This window comes from Clytia hemisphaerica, unplaced genomic scaffold, assembly GCF_902728285.1.
Source record: "Clytia hemisphaerica strain Z4C2 unplaced genomic scaffold, Clytia hemisphaerica genome assembly, whole genome shotgun sequence".
Lineage (NCBI taxonomy): Eukaryota > Metazoa > Cnidaria > Hydrozoa > Leptothecata > Clytiidae > Clytia > Clytia hemisphaerica.
Window position 1 is genome coordinate 484,888 of NW_027104191.1, and position 14,657 is coordinate 499,544.

Genomic DNA, 14,657 nt, shown 5'->3' on the forward strand with positions numbered 1-14,657 from the left:
AGCCAGTATGAACTAGATAATTTCTATTCCAAAGCGAAAACATGGCGGCGATAGCGGGGCCAAGTTCAAGGTTTGTTTTGTATTTTGATTTTTAGCATCACTTGCAGCACATTTTCCAGCAAATCGGCTAAGTCAGAAGTCAGTATACATTGGAAAGTTCAGCACAACAATCAAGTCCTTTTTCTCTCGATTTTAGTGAAAATGTTGGTGATCAAATTCCTATTCAAGTGCCAGTCGAACAAGGTTTGTTTTTTTGTGTTTTTTTGTCCATGAGGACCATGACCATGTTTTTCATCCTTGCTTGGATTCAACGTCAATTTTCTCTTTCTGTCTGAGTTCTAACTAGCCCTTATACTCTTGTTCCCCCAACAAGCTCCCCTAACCTAACACTGATTAAAGGGCTCCCTAGCAGCAGTTTGCATGACCGACATGAATGCGTGAAAATTGTAAAAGAAATGGGTGAATGGTATGATGGTGAATAGACCTTTTTTCAAAGAGGCCACCCTGTTGAATAATTATGTTGTCCAGCAGAAAAACAATGATAAAACCATGTATAATTATTACAATATGCATGATACAGTAATTATGCATGGCTCTATCATTGTTTTTATTGCTGGACTACACAATTATTCAGATTCGGCTAATGCTTCAGATGCATCCGGCCGCGCGGGACGCGAAGCCACCCTGGTGCACATCCCTAACCCCTCACCCGGCCTGCGGTGCACCCACCTGGCGGTGCACACGTGTGGTGGCTTCTTCGGAGTAATGACGATCATATACCGTGAGATTGGGTAACTTGCATCAGTGGAGGCTAACTTGCATAGCCCTCAAATGAATGACCTGGCTGGTCATTAAAATACAAAGTTAAATCAAAACAAAAATGGTAGAGTAGAGCTGCGAGCAGAGCTGCGTAGTTGTATTTTAATGACCAGCCAGGTCATTCATTCGAGGGCTATGCATGTTAGCCTCCACTGATGCAAGTTACCCAATTTCACGATAACAGTTAGCCTAACTCGTCAGTCAGACTTATTTATATATAGTACTAAGACCTTCGTACAAGTAACCCCAAATAACGAATTTTCGGCAGCCGGTTTGGCCTAGTGGATAGGGCATTGGTTTCGGAACCTATGGGTTCCTGGTTCGAGACCCCCTTTGGTCACTATCCAACTTGAAAAAAATTCTAAGTCCAGCCGGATGCATCTGAAGCTTTAGCAAAATGTCAATTATTCAACAGGACGTCCTCTTTGAAAAAAGGTCTATTGAAAAACTTGCCACAAGAAAATCCACTTTTTGATTGCGTGGGTAGACCCCATCAATCTTACCAATAGCTTCACCCAAATAAATTTACTTGATTGAAAACCTTCTGTCAGGTTTCAATTCTGTGCGTTTTTTAACTTTGTGGTGGTATATAAACCATCTGGTTTTTCCCGATAATTAAAAATTCAAACTTTCCATTGGACATGAGTGTCCATATTCCAGCGACAAAAAACATTCACATGGTTAATGATTTGTAAGAGGGAAAACCCGTTGAACTTTATTAGCAATTGTTCGAAAAGATCTCTGAGAAAACCCAGAAAGATCTTGCTCTAAAATTTACGTTTTCGAGTTAGAAAATTAACATATGGAGGAGATATTTTCGTGTTTTTTCTACATTATACTGCGTTCTGTAAAATACAACTATGAAAATCAAAATGGCGACAAGCAATTTCAGTGGATCATGGATTTTCTTCATCATCCAAAATTCAAATTTACAGCTTTCTACCCTTTATTTTCTGGTAGAAAATGGTATATTTGTTTTGTTGAAAGTATTATCTTTCAAATTCTCCTTATTGTAGCCTCTAAAATTGACATTTTTCAAATATTATGCATTATGCAATATGCATTATGTTTTATGCATTTTGGACCTGCCGAATTTCTAAACCAATAATTATATATATGATAGATATTTTGGGCCATTCCAGAATTTATCTGTAACAGGCAGCTGAACGACACGGAATTTCTAAAGGCAAAAGCTTTCACCAAAATTGAATTAAAAACGGCAACAAAGAGTGGAATATCCGACAGATTTTGCGAAAGTACATGGATTTTCATCTGAATTTCCTACCACCACTGGAAAAATAATTATTTCCGAGTGAAGAAAAAATTTGACAATGTATGTCGTCCAATAGGGGTAACAGAAATTTTCTGGAATGGCCCTTTGACCAAAAGTTATTACCGTCAACTGCTCTAACTTGGGACTATCTGACAAGATTGGGACTGCAATTCAGCCACCACTTCACCGAACCTCCAAAGTCTTTTGATTTGAGTCAATGAACGGCCTATTGAAAAATACATGAGATCTCTTATTTCATACCGAGTAGGCTTTTAAATCAAAAAGAAGAACAAATTAGTGGCAAAACGATGGAGCGTTTGACATCACTCACGCAGCAACTTACATACACACTCATTATTTGTTGATCCCATCGGGTGATAGGGGGTTAGGCGGCAGGCTTCTCTAATTCTCCAATTGACGTCCGGTCATTTTCAATGAAAACAAAAAAGTTAAAAAGTGTGCTCTAACAGTGAAAGTTATCGTGACATCGTGACATGGTATGACAGAAAGTATGATTGATAAACTTGATGGAGTTATCAAAACAAATTTGTTGTCAAAGAGATTTAACAGTAAGTGAAAATACAGGCCGGATATCAACAGTCCCATGTTTCGACCAATCGTCCCAAGTCAGAGCAGTTGATGGTATCCCCCTATTTTTACTTGATCCCCCTAAAATCTCAAACTCCCCATTTTATTCCGAAAATCTCCTATCCCCTATCCTTCCTATCCCACTTTTAGAAAAGTTGCATTGCCCTTAAAAGGGGGGTTCACACTATAGTGTCTGTTGATCCTAAAATCTCAGATTTGATAATGACTTGAGCTGGGTTTCTTCTTTTGCCTTGAAAATTGTAGCAGGGGGTATACATAGACCTTTTACTATTGACCTTTTACTATTGACCTTTTACTATTGATGATGTCATGTTGAATAATTAAAAACTCCAGATTTCTGGGAGGACTTGATCAGGTAGCAAGATGCTTTAAATTCAATTTCCTTTTCTAACCTTTTTTTAGGTGAAACTTGTTTTCTCTACGAACCTGAATTCGAGAGTTTGCCCCTACATATTCAAAGTATTTTAAAAGACCTCCAACAAGAGCTGGATGATGGTTAGTTTCTTTTCATTTAACTGATTATAAAAAATGGGCTGGTTGGCAATGGCTGGGTTTCCTTTTCTAACTCTGTTTTTACTGAAATTGAAGGAATGATATTATCAAATTTCCAATGCTGTAAATGACTGGTTACTGAACACTGATTATTAGAAAGAATCACATTCCTTGAAAGAGCTCTTAATGTATCCAATAGAAATAACAGTAAGAAATTTCTAAGTACTTCTGAAGAATGAGAATTGTATGAAAGAATGGGGGATTTTAACAAAAAAGAGTCGCTATGATGATAGGTGGTAAAATTTGTGAGCCGAACAATTTTCATGACCAAATATTTCAATTTTTGACTTTTAGGGGACATCACTGATAAAGGCTACCAAAAGAGAAGAACAGCTATTATTGCACCCTTTTTGAAACAATGTAAGTTTTTTTGGTATAATTCTTACGGAAAAAAAGAAAATAAGATCCTATATATTTTGACACTTCAGCCTATTTTTGCAGAGGTTAAAACCTCTTTAATACCCCCACCTTTTCACTTTTTTTGTATAACTAAAAACATAGAAAAAATCCCCTTTCCTTTCCAATATATTTTGTTTTTTCGAAATAATTTTTCACATCTGCTACAGCTTAAGATGGAAGTTTCTTCAGATTGAAAATGGTACTGGACTTGATTTGAAAAGGAGGTTATTGACACGTCTCTTTCTTTTAGATAAACCAGTGGTTGAAGAGTCACTGAAAGTTGAATTAGTGGAACCTTCCCTTGAAAAACTTCCAAAAACTGCTTTGAATGCATTGAGTCTTCTGAAGGAAGAGCTTGATAATGGTAAATTTCATTTCATTGTTTTCATCGTTCAGTCTGATTATTCCTACTCCGCCAATCAGATTTGATGGGTTATCACAGATCATTTTTTATAAGTATTATATTAAAGGGATAATCAGATGGTTTTAGATATTTGACATATGAGTTCATGATCCATAAATTCCTCTGTATTCCTGAGTAAAACCTCAAAATATTTTGACGAACTATTTTCCAAAGATATTCGAGCTACAATTTTTGAAGAAAGAAAACGATAAGAACCCATTTTCAGAAATTTCAAAATGCCTTATGTCTCGACTTTTCACAATAGTTGGAGGTATTACTCAGGTCAACAAAGGTTTCTGCAGGCTAAATATCACAAACCGATCATCCCTTTAATGATGCTTTCAAGAGAGAAGTTTAACTTCTAACTGAATTATTGCTATAGTTCTGCTTTCAACATTTAGAGGAAATCACGGAGAAGGGATATAACAAGAAAAGAGCGAAGATTCTGGAACCCTATATGTTGAAAGGTATTTTAATGATAACTCTTGAGTAAAGGAGAAAACCTAAACGTATGAATTTAACCACCCTGCCACGGTATTATTTATAAGCACTGTTTATCAATAATTATATAAGATTTCTTCCATCACACTGCACTTATGAAATCTATAAAAATAATTTTTGTTATTAGTTTCATTTAAATTGTCTACAACACTATAATCCACTATAATAAACTATTACTCTATTTTTTGATGTTTTCATGCTGTTATTGTATGAGTCAATTTTGGCCTTTAAAGTAAGGTTCTTTCCCTCATATTTTGGACATTTTTTGAACGTCTTGAGATTAATATGTCCTAATTGCCTGGAACCTTGGAATTTTATTTTTATTTTAGAAATTAGATATGCTAATTTAAAACTTGAGATACTTGTTTTTAAGGACAGTCGTCAAGACATTGGAAACTATCCGAAGTGAATTTCATTAAAACACTTTTCTTTTAGAGCCTTCAAGAGCTTCACTCCCAAGAGCAATTCAATTGAAATACCAAGAGCTTGACCAAGAGTTACAAGACGGTGACATCACAGATAAAGGATATCGCAAAAAGAGAATGAAACTAGTTCATCCTTATTTGGAAGCAGGTTAGGTTTGCAAGGTTTTCACGTATCATATAAAAACAAGTTCTTATCATTTTCATATTCTGAAGCAGCCAAAGGACAATTCAAAAACAACTGAAATGTACAAAGTAAAGTACAAACTCCCTAATTCGAAATGAAAGGAAAAACGAGCCATTTCAGCCGTAGAAATCTACTTTATTCTCCGATTCAAAGAAGATTCAGACATGTACGGCTGCTATATTATAATATATTAACGTTGTTTCTATTTTTCATTTAGTTCATCCATCATCCTACAGACGTTCAAACAGTAAAAAGTTCTCAGCTGTAAAGGCTTCAGTGAAACAGCAGAGGAAAGGTCTGCAACATGAAAAACACATTATGGAAAACGGTGAGAAGCTTTTCAAGTGTAAAGTATGTGGGGAAACATTCAAACAAGCACAAAGTTATAGTGGACACTGTCGATTACATAGAGGTAAGAAAATTGTTAAGATTTTTAATAGCTAAACTAATTTTAATATAATCACTTCATAAAATTCCGAAATTCTAAAATTCTCGTTTATAATCCATGTGATACAGTAATAAAGGTGTTATATTATGATATATGAATGTTCCTTCCCTTATTTTTTTGCGTATGTTCTACTTGGTCTGAATTACAAAAGCACTTGCATGGTAATTCACATATTCGTACAAACTTCCGAGAAGAGGTCAAGTAATGTTTGAGATTTACTTTTTTGCATTGACCTTTATCAGCTTTGTCGCTACCGTTAATGAAATAAATTGTACTTTACATTACAAGGAACAAAAGCCATCTACGTCGCAACAACGATACAACTCTTCTTATTCTGCATCTTTATCTAAACTTCAGGTGACCATCAAAAGCTGTACAAATGTAACATGTGTAATGCTACCTACACTACCAACAGTCATCTCAAATATCACATGTTTAAACATACAGGCGATTTCCCTTTCACTTGCACGTTTTGTGGGAAAGGATTCGCTGGTAAAAGCCAACTTAAATATCATGAACTTCGACATACTGGTGAGTGAAGTGAATTCATGATATGCACCACTGCATGGAGAGTCTTCTCATAGTTTGCAGAGGGGTATGAACCCCCTAGGTTTATTTCATCCCCCCTATATACCCATCCCCCCCTTTTGTAATGAAATCTTATCCCCCCCTTTTTTTTGAAAAACATAAACAAATATGGTAGACTAGAAGTGATTAGTCAAAATTCGATTATCAAATAAAAAACAGAAACAAATATGGCAGACTAGAAGAAGTGATTGGGAAAGTAAAAAGTTGTGTTTTGTTTTGATAGTACATATTTTTTTTACTTTAAAACACAAACTGACAATTTGTATTTGATTAGAAAATTGACCAAAATTTCCAACCCCCCCCTTTTTTATTTGATCCCCACCTACATTCCCATCCCCCCTAGTTTTTTTCGGCAGATCTCGGTACCCCCCCCCCTACAAAGGCCCTCCAGAAAGTTGGCATCCCCCCTATTAAAAAGGGGGGGTGCAAACTATGCTTCTAACATCACATCAGATGTACCCAACAGCTGATTAGTTGCAAGTGACGTATTGACTGATTTTACATCATTTACAACCAATCAGCTGTTGGGTCTATGGTGTGATCTTGAAAACATTGCAGTGATGCATATCATGAATATATTATTTACGATGATGATAATATCATGTTCCAAGTTTTTTCAGGTTTTGCTTAAGTTACGAAGCTTAAAGGAAAATCCACCATGATGGGAGCAAACGCTCAAATTTGTAGAGGCAATTCCCTCCGCGAATCGAATGTTTACTTCCCTAATGGCGTTAAAGTTACATAAGTTAGTTAAATTGAAAACCTCAATCTGAATTGACTTTTAAATAGACTTTGCTAATCTACCATCTGTCTATCAAGTTTGTCTCTTAAGAGATCTCTTTACTTCTTGATTTGTGGTTTATATGAAAATAATAAAATAACAGTGTAGTCCCCATAAATCGAACACGTACGAATTTTGTCCAACTTATGACAAATTTAAACTCAACTGCACCTTCTTTTGTTTTAGGGGATGCACCACACAGTTGTGACGATTGTGGAACGACTTTTTGGAAATTGAAAGGCCTCACTGACCACAAAAGTAAAGGATGTGTCAGTGATCGAAGTAGTATTGAAGAGTCCAACCAAGGAATGTCAAGCCAAAACATGATAGAGGTATAATTCGATGATTTGATTATTCAACACTGCTAAAGCGGAAAAGATTGAAATCTAATATGTTCTTTCTACTATGTGCCTGCGTCTTTTATTATAAACCTATTGATCAATTTGAATGTCTTTTTTTATAATCAGAGATAATTTTTAGCCCTTAATGTGAGAAGAATCCAAGAACGCCAATAAGAAGAATTATTAGGCTGAAAAATAAAAGGATAAGAAAAGAAAAAATCTGAATTAAAAAGTCTTTCTTGAAAGTGAACTTCATGTAAGTTTTCCTTTTCATAATCAGATGAATAACGAAGAAAGTGATCGTTCAGATTTCGAAGACGCTGCAGAAGATGAAGACGATGAACCGCCCAGTATGACTACGCCCTCCACCCTTCATACATTTAGCGCCCTCACTTCACCCTCTTCAGAAAGCAGCAACAGCTCAAACCGTTATATTTCATTACCACAACCTGATGTGACAGCAGCTTTGATGAAATCTAAGCAAACCACTTTTAAAGCTGAAGAGTCATGAGGAATATTCATGAGTTTTATTTCGAGTATTGCTATAAACGAGTAATAATAAGATCCGTAATCAACCATATCCTACATTGATTATTGGTAGAAGCTTATCAAGACTTTTAGCTACATTTGTCATTGCCTTGAGACTGTTATTCAGTTGAATTGATCATTTAATTTGAAATTTCCTCTTGAAATATCTGATATCTCATTTAACTGAAATCATTGAATACAGTTGTGTAGATTGTATATTTTTGTTTCTATTTTGGTCATGGCTTGGAGCTTGCAAATCCTACATCGGTTATTGGTAGAAGAATTCAACAAACTTAGCTGCACTGCACTGGCCATTGCTTTGAAACAGTTGATATTCTTTGAGATTGATATCCAGAATTTAAAATTTCCTCTTAAAATTTCGTAAAAATCATTGCATAAAATGATTGTGGAGATGTTTTTTCTTTCTCTTTTGGTCATTGCTTGGGTTCACTCCAGAATTTATCTACTCCATTTAACTTTATCATAGGTAACAAACAGATCATATTATTTTTCATTTTGCTTAAATTTTGTATTTTTTACCAAGAATGTTTTTACTTTTTGTTCTGTGTTTCTTTCTATTTCGCTTGTAGTTATTGATTTTCCATTTTTTAATTTCACAGATTGATTTTATATATTATTATTATAGTTGTAGAGTGTATATTTATTTAGAAGTCAAGTCCCTTTAATGGATAAATTTGTGTGGGATTTTTTCGCGAATCAGATGTTTTTCAACTAATTTCTTCCATTTCTTCCATATTTCTTGGCAAAAACCCAGATTTTAACTGCGAGGGCTGAATTTCGCTAAAATAGCTTTTGATTCGCAAAAAGCTCGAAAATAAAATCCACCTAAGCGAATTTGTGATAATTTAGTTACTTTAAATATTTCTGTCAAAAAGAAATGAGTTTTTTGTTTAAATATGATTCGAATCTTAACGGTTTTGTTTTTAAATAAGGGTGATATCGTTTGCTTATTCATCAATTTTAACTTACAAGCTTTTTGGACCTACCCCGGTGGAGGTCCTATAAATTAACCTGTATGTTTGTTCGTTCGTCTGTTCGTTCGTCCGTTCGTCTGTTTGGGCTAAAAAACGGGTTTTTTCTGTTTTTTTTTTTTGCATGAAAGTAGGGTACCATCATAGGTAAAAGATGGCTCAAGCAGCTTTTTGCAAAAAAGATTTTTTGGCTCAAAAATTACTCAATTTTTTTTGCCCATGAGGGCTTACTTTTGAAGAATATGTGTGTTTAGACAAGAAATTTTGGTTGCTTGGCGTGTTTTTATAAAAAAACTGGCCAAATTCGATATTTTTTATAAGCACATTATCAATTACTTAGGTATTAGCTTTTCTCGAGATTGACTCTTTCATTCTTTATGATTCTTTGCACAAAGATGCACAACTATGAACCCTCGAATGTAACGGAGCCCGATTTTCGAAAAAAAATGTTTATGGGCAAATTTGGGCCAAAAAACGGCTGAAAAAAGGGTTTTTTGGACTTCTTGAAAAATTGGATCATTAATTTTTTCAAATTTTTTGCATGAAAGTAGGGTACCATCATAGGTAGAGATGGCTGAAGCAGATTTTTGCAAAAAATATTTTTTTTCATTCTTTATGATTCTTTGCACAAAGATGCATAACTATAAACCCTCGAATGTGACGGAGCTGGACTTTTGTAAAAAAAATTTTGGGGTAAATTTCAGCTAAAAAACAGCCAAAAAAAGGGTTTTTTGGACTTTGTGAAATATTGGATCATTGTTTTTTTCTGATTTTTTGCATGAAAGTAGGTAAAAGATGGCTCAAGCAGATTTTTGTAAAAAAAGAATTTTTCAGCTCAAAAAACGCATCTTTATCTATAAGAATCACTACCAATAAGCATACATCAATGTTCTTAGTCAAATTACTCAATTTTTTTATGAGATAGATGTTTTTTTTGCTCATGAAGTCTTGAATTTGAAAGAATATTTCAAGAGCAATTTTGGTTGGTTTCTAAACGTTTGTTTTATAAGAAACAAACGACCAATTTTAATAGATCATCACTATTTGTGTTCTGAATGAATGTTTAATGGTCACGTCACGCAGGTATCAATTATAAATGTGTTAAATGCATAACCAGGTAGGTCCATAAAAGTATCACTTGTTTCACATTGAATTGACATGGATGCGGATCAAGATTGGTCAGAAAGAGGAAAAGAAAAAATTGTTTTGCTTATATTAGCAGCATAATAAAACAATAGGCAGACACTGTTCTGATATGAAATATGTGGCTGATATGAAGCGGGAACACTGTAAAAACAAAACCTTTAAGAAATGTTTCATTTGTTTAATTTTCTCTTTTTTTCACACTGAAGAGTGGTTCAAGTTTTTATATGGTGGATCTTCACCACCAATGAGCAAACAGGACAACAAACAAACAAAACCTAAAGAAGAAGATAAGATAAAAAATTTAAAATGTCCGTCTTTTATTAATACGCTTCCTGAAAATTTTAAAGTTTCATTTTTAGCTCATTTTTGCATTTTGATAAATATGGATTTTGGTGCTAAACTTTTTATCTTTATAGCTGTAACTTATAGTGAGTATGCCCTACTATTTATTATTTATTTCTGGAAAGCGATATTCGACGATAGATTCTTTTCATTACAAATGCTTCAGTTTTAACAATCTTTTGGGTCAGTTACACAAGATTGTATTGTCTAACCAAAGGCTATTTTGACTATATATTTTATTTTATCTTATAGCAGTTGTACTACAGGTAGTTTTATGCGCTGCAGAAGTCCATCATTCCCAAAATCAAAGCTTGGCGTCTATTCCTGTTTTCAAAGAAATCGAGCAACTTAACAGAGGTTGGAATGGGTTATTCGAAAAACGAAATCAGATCACTTATAACACTTTAACAGGATCTCAACCTTTGCACCAAACCAACGCCGACAAGAGAACTTCCAAGGCAGATCAGAAACTCAATGAAAGTATTCAAACACTCATAAATACACGTCTTATGAGAGCACAACATGCAATGAACCACTCCATGGACCGAATGGTCGACAAATTGCTTATGAAGAACGCTATCAAACTTGTCAAAAGAGCACGCCCATCACGCCCACTTAATCCACTGAGCCGAAACAGTAATAAAATAACTGTTGGTAGTAAAACCACCTCGAAGCAGGCGGTCAAAAGAATTCACAAATCACGCCCAATTGCAACTTCAGTTGAGAAAAATCCTAGTGCCATTACTAAGAACAATGGAAAAACAAGGCCCCGCGCCTATAAAATCCATGATTATATTATTTCAAAACATACGAAAGCATCACGACACCTGCACAAGTCGCCCAAAGGAATGATCGGTGTCCGAAAAAAGAAGAACGTTATTCATAAACGTTTTCTCGGACACGATATGGTAACAAACCACAACAACCAAAGATTGGAATCGATTGAACCTCTTGTCATAGACATAAAACAGCAAATTTATTCCGATTTAGCAAAAAGAAATCAAACACTTGACGACGACTTACTTGGCATCAATGAAGAGATTAAATCGTATGATCCCACTGGCAATGTTATTCGTGACAAACTACTGGGTATGTCCAGGGAACAGATGTTTGCTACTACAGCTAAGGATAATTTTGATATTTCGAGCAAGGGAGGAAAAAATCAAGTTGCTTACTTCATTGGAAATCTTGCTTCGAATGATGGTGCCTCGACAGGATTGCCTGGTCCTGAAAATAAACGCTTTTCAGATTCCTCGTTCTCTAAAATCCAAAGACCTTTTGATGCAACAACAAGAAATTTTGTTTATAATAAAAGAGATCCTTTCGAAAAAAGAGGTTTGAATCAGAATCAAATTGCTCTTCCAGATGTGGCAATGTTTCCACTCTTTTTACCTGGAACTGCACAAGACCTGAAACTTGATCATGGTCCCCAATCATCGATCGATAAATCAGCTACTGGAGAAAGAACTGGCCTTGGAATAGGTATTGCTTTATTCTAAGACATTATGTATTTCAATTAAGTCCAAGTTTCAATTATGTTCTAATAAAGTTTTTTTAATCTCACCGTTTTGCGAGAACTGTTGTGCAATTTTCTAAGAAATGGGATGTTTTAGAGTCGATAAAGCCCTCTTGTTTTTAATAATTTGGTCATTGAATCCTCATTTATGTTAATATAATTATGTCTAAATAATAAAAAAACGTTTAATTCCCTACCAACAGGAATGCAGGATTTTTCGTACCATCATGATCTCGATGCTCCTTTCTTCGGTAATCGCGCTCACAAAGAAATCTTGAAAGTGGAAAACCCATTTTACCAAGATGGTGGACAATCTCAAAAAGAAACATTTAAAGTTGACGCAAATGGTTTTTCCCTACAAAGTGAAGGAATTCCATCTCATACAGGTAAATGTTAACCTTACATGCACTCGGACGATGTCTGCGAATTTAAAGACCAGGCTGACCTCTGAAGATCTTTCTTCTTGTGGGGTGGTGAAATTTGACTTACGCTGGACACGCCATAATAAACATATCAATTTGATCAAAATAAGTTTCAGTTTATCGACCCAGTGATATTCAAATTGGAAGTTTATTGCGGCTTTGATCACGAGATTATTTACGTTTGGCTACGTTTCGAGAGATTCTTCTCCCATCATCGGACACCAATAAGTTAAATCTAACTCTATTGATCAATTTTCATTTCAGATTCGACCAAGCAAGTGTCAGAGGAATCAATATTTGGTCACATCACTAGTAACAACGAAGAAGCTGGAAAGAAAGATATTATCTTCAAAAGAACTCCAGGTATGAAAATATTCAATATTTTGAACAGAAGAAATTTTCATTTGTAATATCTAAGCAAGGCTACGCATTTTTTATAAGAACAAACTATATTAGATTTTTTTAGATTTTCGATTTGTCTCGATGGCCAAAACATCAAAAATTTTAAAACTTTTTTAAGATTTCACGGATTTTTTTAGGAAATCGCGTAAACTCTTTTACAGCTTAGCAGGGACCTGTTATTACTTGGAATTATAGAAAGACTCAAGTAATGGAATTCGGATCAACGGTATTCAACTCTAGTTTGATATCTTATAATAAATAACGTGCCGTGAAGAAACTATCGACTTTAGATTCTTTAAAATTTCGACATTTTGACATATTTGTACAGATGAGCCCTTCAAGTTATCGTCAAATGGTTCGAAAAGAATGTTATCTAAGAAAGACCAAGCAGGTATTACATATAAAACACCCGTCTCACAGCCCCAGTGGAACTTTTTCCTCTGTAGGATAAAAATTCCTATTGAAATCCCAATGGGGATAGAATTTCTATTTCTATAATTGTTCAAAAGTTAAATCCAGTGGGGATGGTTTTGGAGTGCAATTTTTAAACATTTAATTTCGAGTGGGGATGAAATCAAAAAATAAGTCAATTTCCCTGTGGGGCTAAAATTCCAGGGTATTTTCCTACGGTTCCAATGGGGCTGGGGTCCCGGTGGGTCTGTGACACAGGGGTGTTATAGGGTGTTATAAAACCTTCCTCTCAATTTCGAACTCATTAGCAAGAATACAAGCTTTTATATATCTGGATTTTATTCAGCGAGCTAGCATTGCGATTGCACTGGAATACTTTTGGAGCAGCTTTGGATGCTTTTAAAGGTTATTATGATCACTTCAATGGTTGTGAGTAAAACCTCCAAATCCATCTTTTTCTCTAATCTTCTTCCTAATTCGAGATATTAAAGTTACAAGTTTTTACATTTTAGCAAGAAAACAATTTAATTTTGACGTGTGTTTTTTTAACCCATTTTGAAATTTCGAATTGTCCAATCTTGTCTGTTAGACAAAATGATTTGGATAGGCTTCACTCACCAGGAATATGAAAGGAAATGAAGATCTCAAACCATCTGAATATCCCTTCGAGGTTTCGTACGTAGATTGAATGATTTCAACCATATATTTTCTTGAGAGCAGAATCAGACGAAATATACGAGACGAGGAACAAATTGAAAGAACTTGAAAAAGAAAACGAGAAATTGAAGAAGAAAGTACAAGAAATGAGTAAAAGTGTTGCTCCTTCAAACCACCATTTGTGACCAGGTGAACCTTTTTGAAAACCAACAATATACCCTAGTCTGAATCGCATATGGAAAATCTATAAGAAACTCTTTTGTTGGAGGTTGAGCAAACATGTCCCCCGTCACCCGGGGGGGCCAGGGGGCCATGCCCCCACCAATAATTTATAAAATACTTTTTTTTACTTATAAAATATTTTTCATAGTGCTAAGCTTTGAATTTGAGGAGCTTATCGTGATCTGTCTTAGGTAATCTGTGAGATTTCCATGTCTCACTAAATATAGCGTTTAAGGGGGTAAAATAAGAGTGAAAATCAAATATTTTCTTCGTCGCCCAGCCATGGTGGGCGACAAAATTTTTTGGCCCCCTCAATATGATTCACACGCAGGGGGGCATGGCAGAAGCCTAAACCCATCTACACTCAAAGATTCGTAGAACTTCGACTTCATGATAAACAACAGCTCTCAAAACGCCTTTATAAAATTTATCTCAAGTTCTATCCCCCAACGCACATTATAATTTTTTTTCCTGTTTCTATTCAGGTTATATGGGTGTGGCTGGCTGGGTGTGGCAGACTTATGGTGGATTATCATTCGAACATAGAACATTGAACATTTTTCTAATTAAAAGTTTTTCTTTTAGTAACCAGTAGTAACAGAAGTAATTTTGTTAATTGCTCTGTTCACTTGTTTGTCTGTTTACGGTGTTTTTCAAATGAAATATTTCTTTTCTTTGTTCTGTTTTACATTTTGT

The 14,657-nt window shown here is 34.9% G+C and overlaps 2 protein-coding genes across 2 annotated transcripts; both read left to right on the forward strand.

The window, feature by feature from the left end:
* Positions 1-8,555, forward strand: LOC136815055 (myoneurin-like). The gene is made up of 11 exons (XM_067071495.1): positions 1-70; positions 197-243; positions 3,104-3,196; positions 3,548-3,613; positions 3,903-4,016; positions 4,457-4,522; positions 4,992-5,129; positions 5,383-5,577; positions 5,971-6,144; positions 7,169-7,314; positions 7,604-8,555. The coding sequence occupies exons 1-11, from the start codon at positions 42-44 to the stop codon at positions 7,832-7,834; spliced, it is 1,299 nt and encodes a 432-aa protein (XP_066927596.1). The 5' UTR covers positions 1-41; the 3' UTR covers positions 7,835-8,555.
* A 1,764-nt stretch (positions 8,556-10,319) lies between these two features.
* On the forward strand, positions 10,320-14,610 carry LOC136815056 (uncharacterized). The gene is made up of 7 exons (XM_067071496.1): positions 10,320-10,417; positions 10,584-11,813; positions 12,051-12,233; positions 12,534-12,632; positions 13,000-13,062; positions 13,803-13,928; positions 14,447-14,610. Exons 1-6 carry the CDS (start codon positions 10,372-10,374, stop codon positions 13,922-13,924), a joined length of 1,743 nt encoding a protein of 580 aa, XP_066927597.1. The 5' UTR covers positions 10,320-10,371; the 3' UTR covers positions 13,925-13,928; positions 14,447-14,610.
* Positions 14,611-14,657: the final 47 nt, after the last annotated feature.

Excerpts from the sequence above, each read along its gene's own strand:
- LOC136815056 (XM_067071496.1), top strand. The coding sequence starts at position 10,372 with ATGGATTTTGGTGCTAAACTTTTTATCTTTATAGCTGTAACTTATA. Across the intron at positions 10,418-10,583 it reads CTTTATAGCTGTAACTTATA|CAGTTGTACTACAGGTAGTT; the intron begins GTGAGTATGCCC and ends TTTATCTTATAG. Across the intron at positions 12,633-12,999 it reads TATCTTCAAAAGAACTCCAG|ATGAGCCCTTCAAGTTATCG; the intron begins GTATGAAAATAT and ends ATATTTGTACAG.
- LOC136815055 (XM_067071495.1), top strand. The coding sequence starts at position 42 with ATGGCGGCGATAGCGGGGCCAAGTTCAAG. Across the intron at positions 4,523-4,991 it reads GGAACCCTATATGTTGAAAG|AGCCTTCAAGAGCTTCACTC; the intron begins GTATTTTAATGA and ends CTTTTCTTTTAG. Across the intron at positions 7,315-7,603 it reads CAAGCCAAAACATGATAGAG|ATGAATAACGAAGAAAGTGA; the intron begins GTATAATTCGAT and ends TTTCATAATCAG.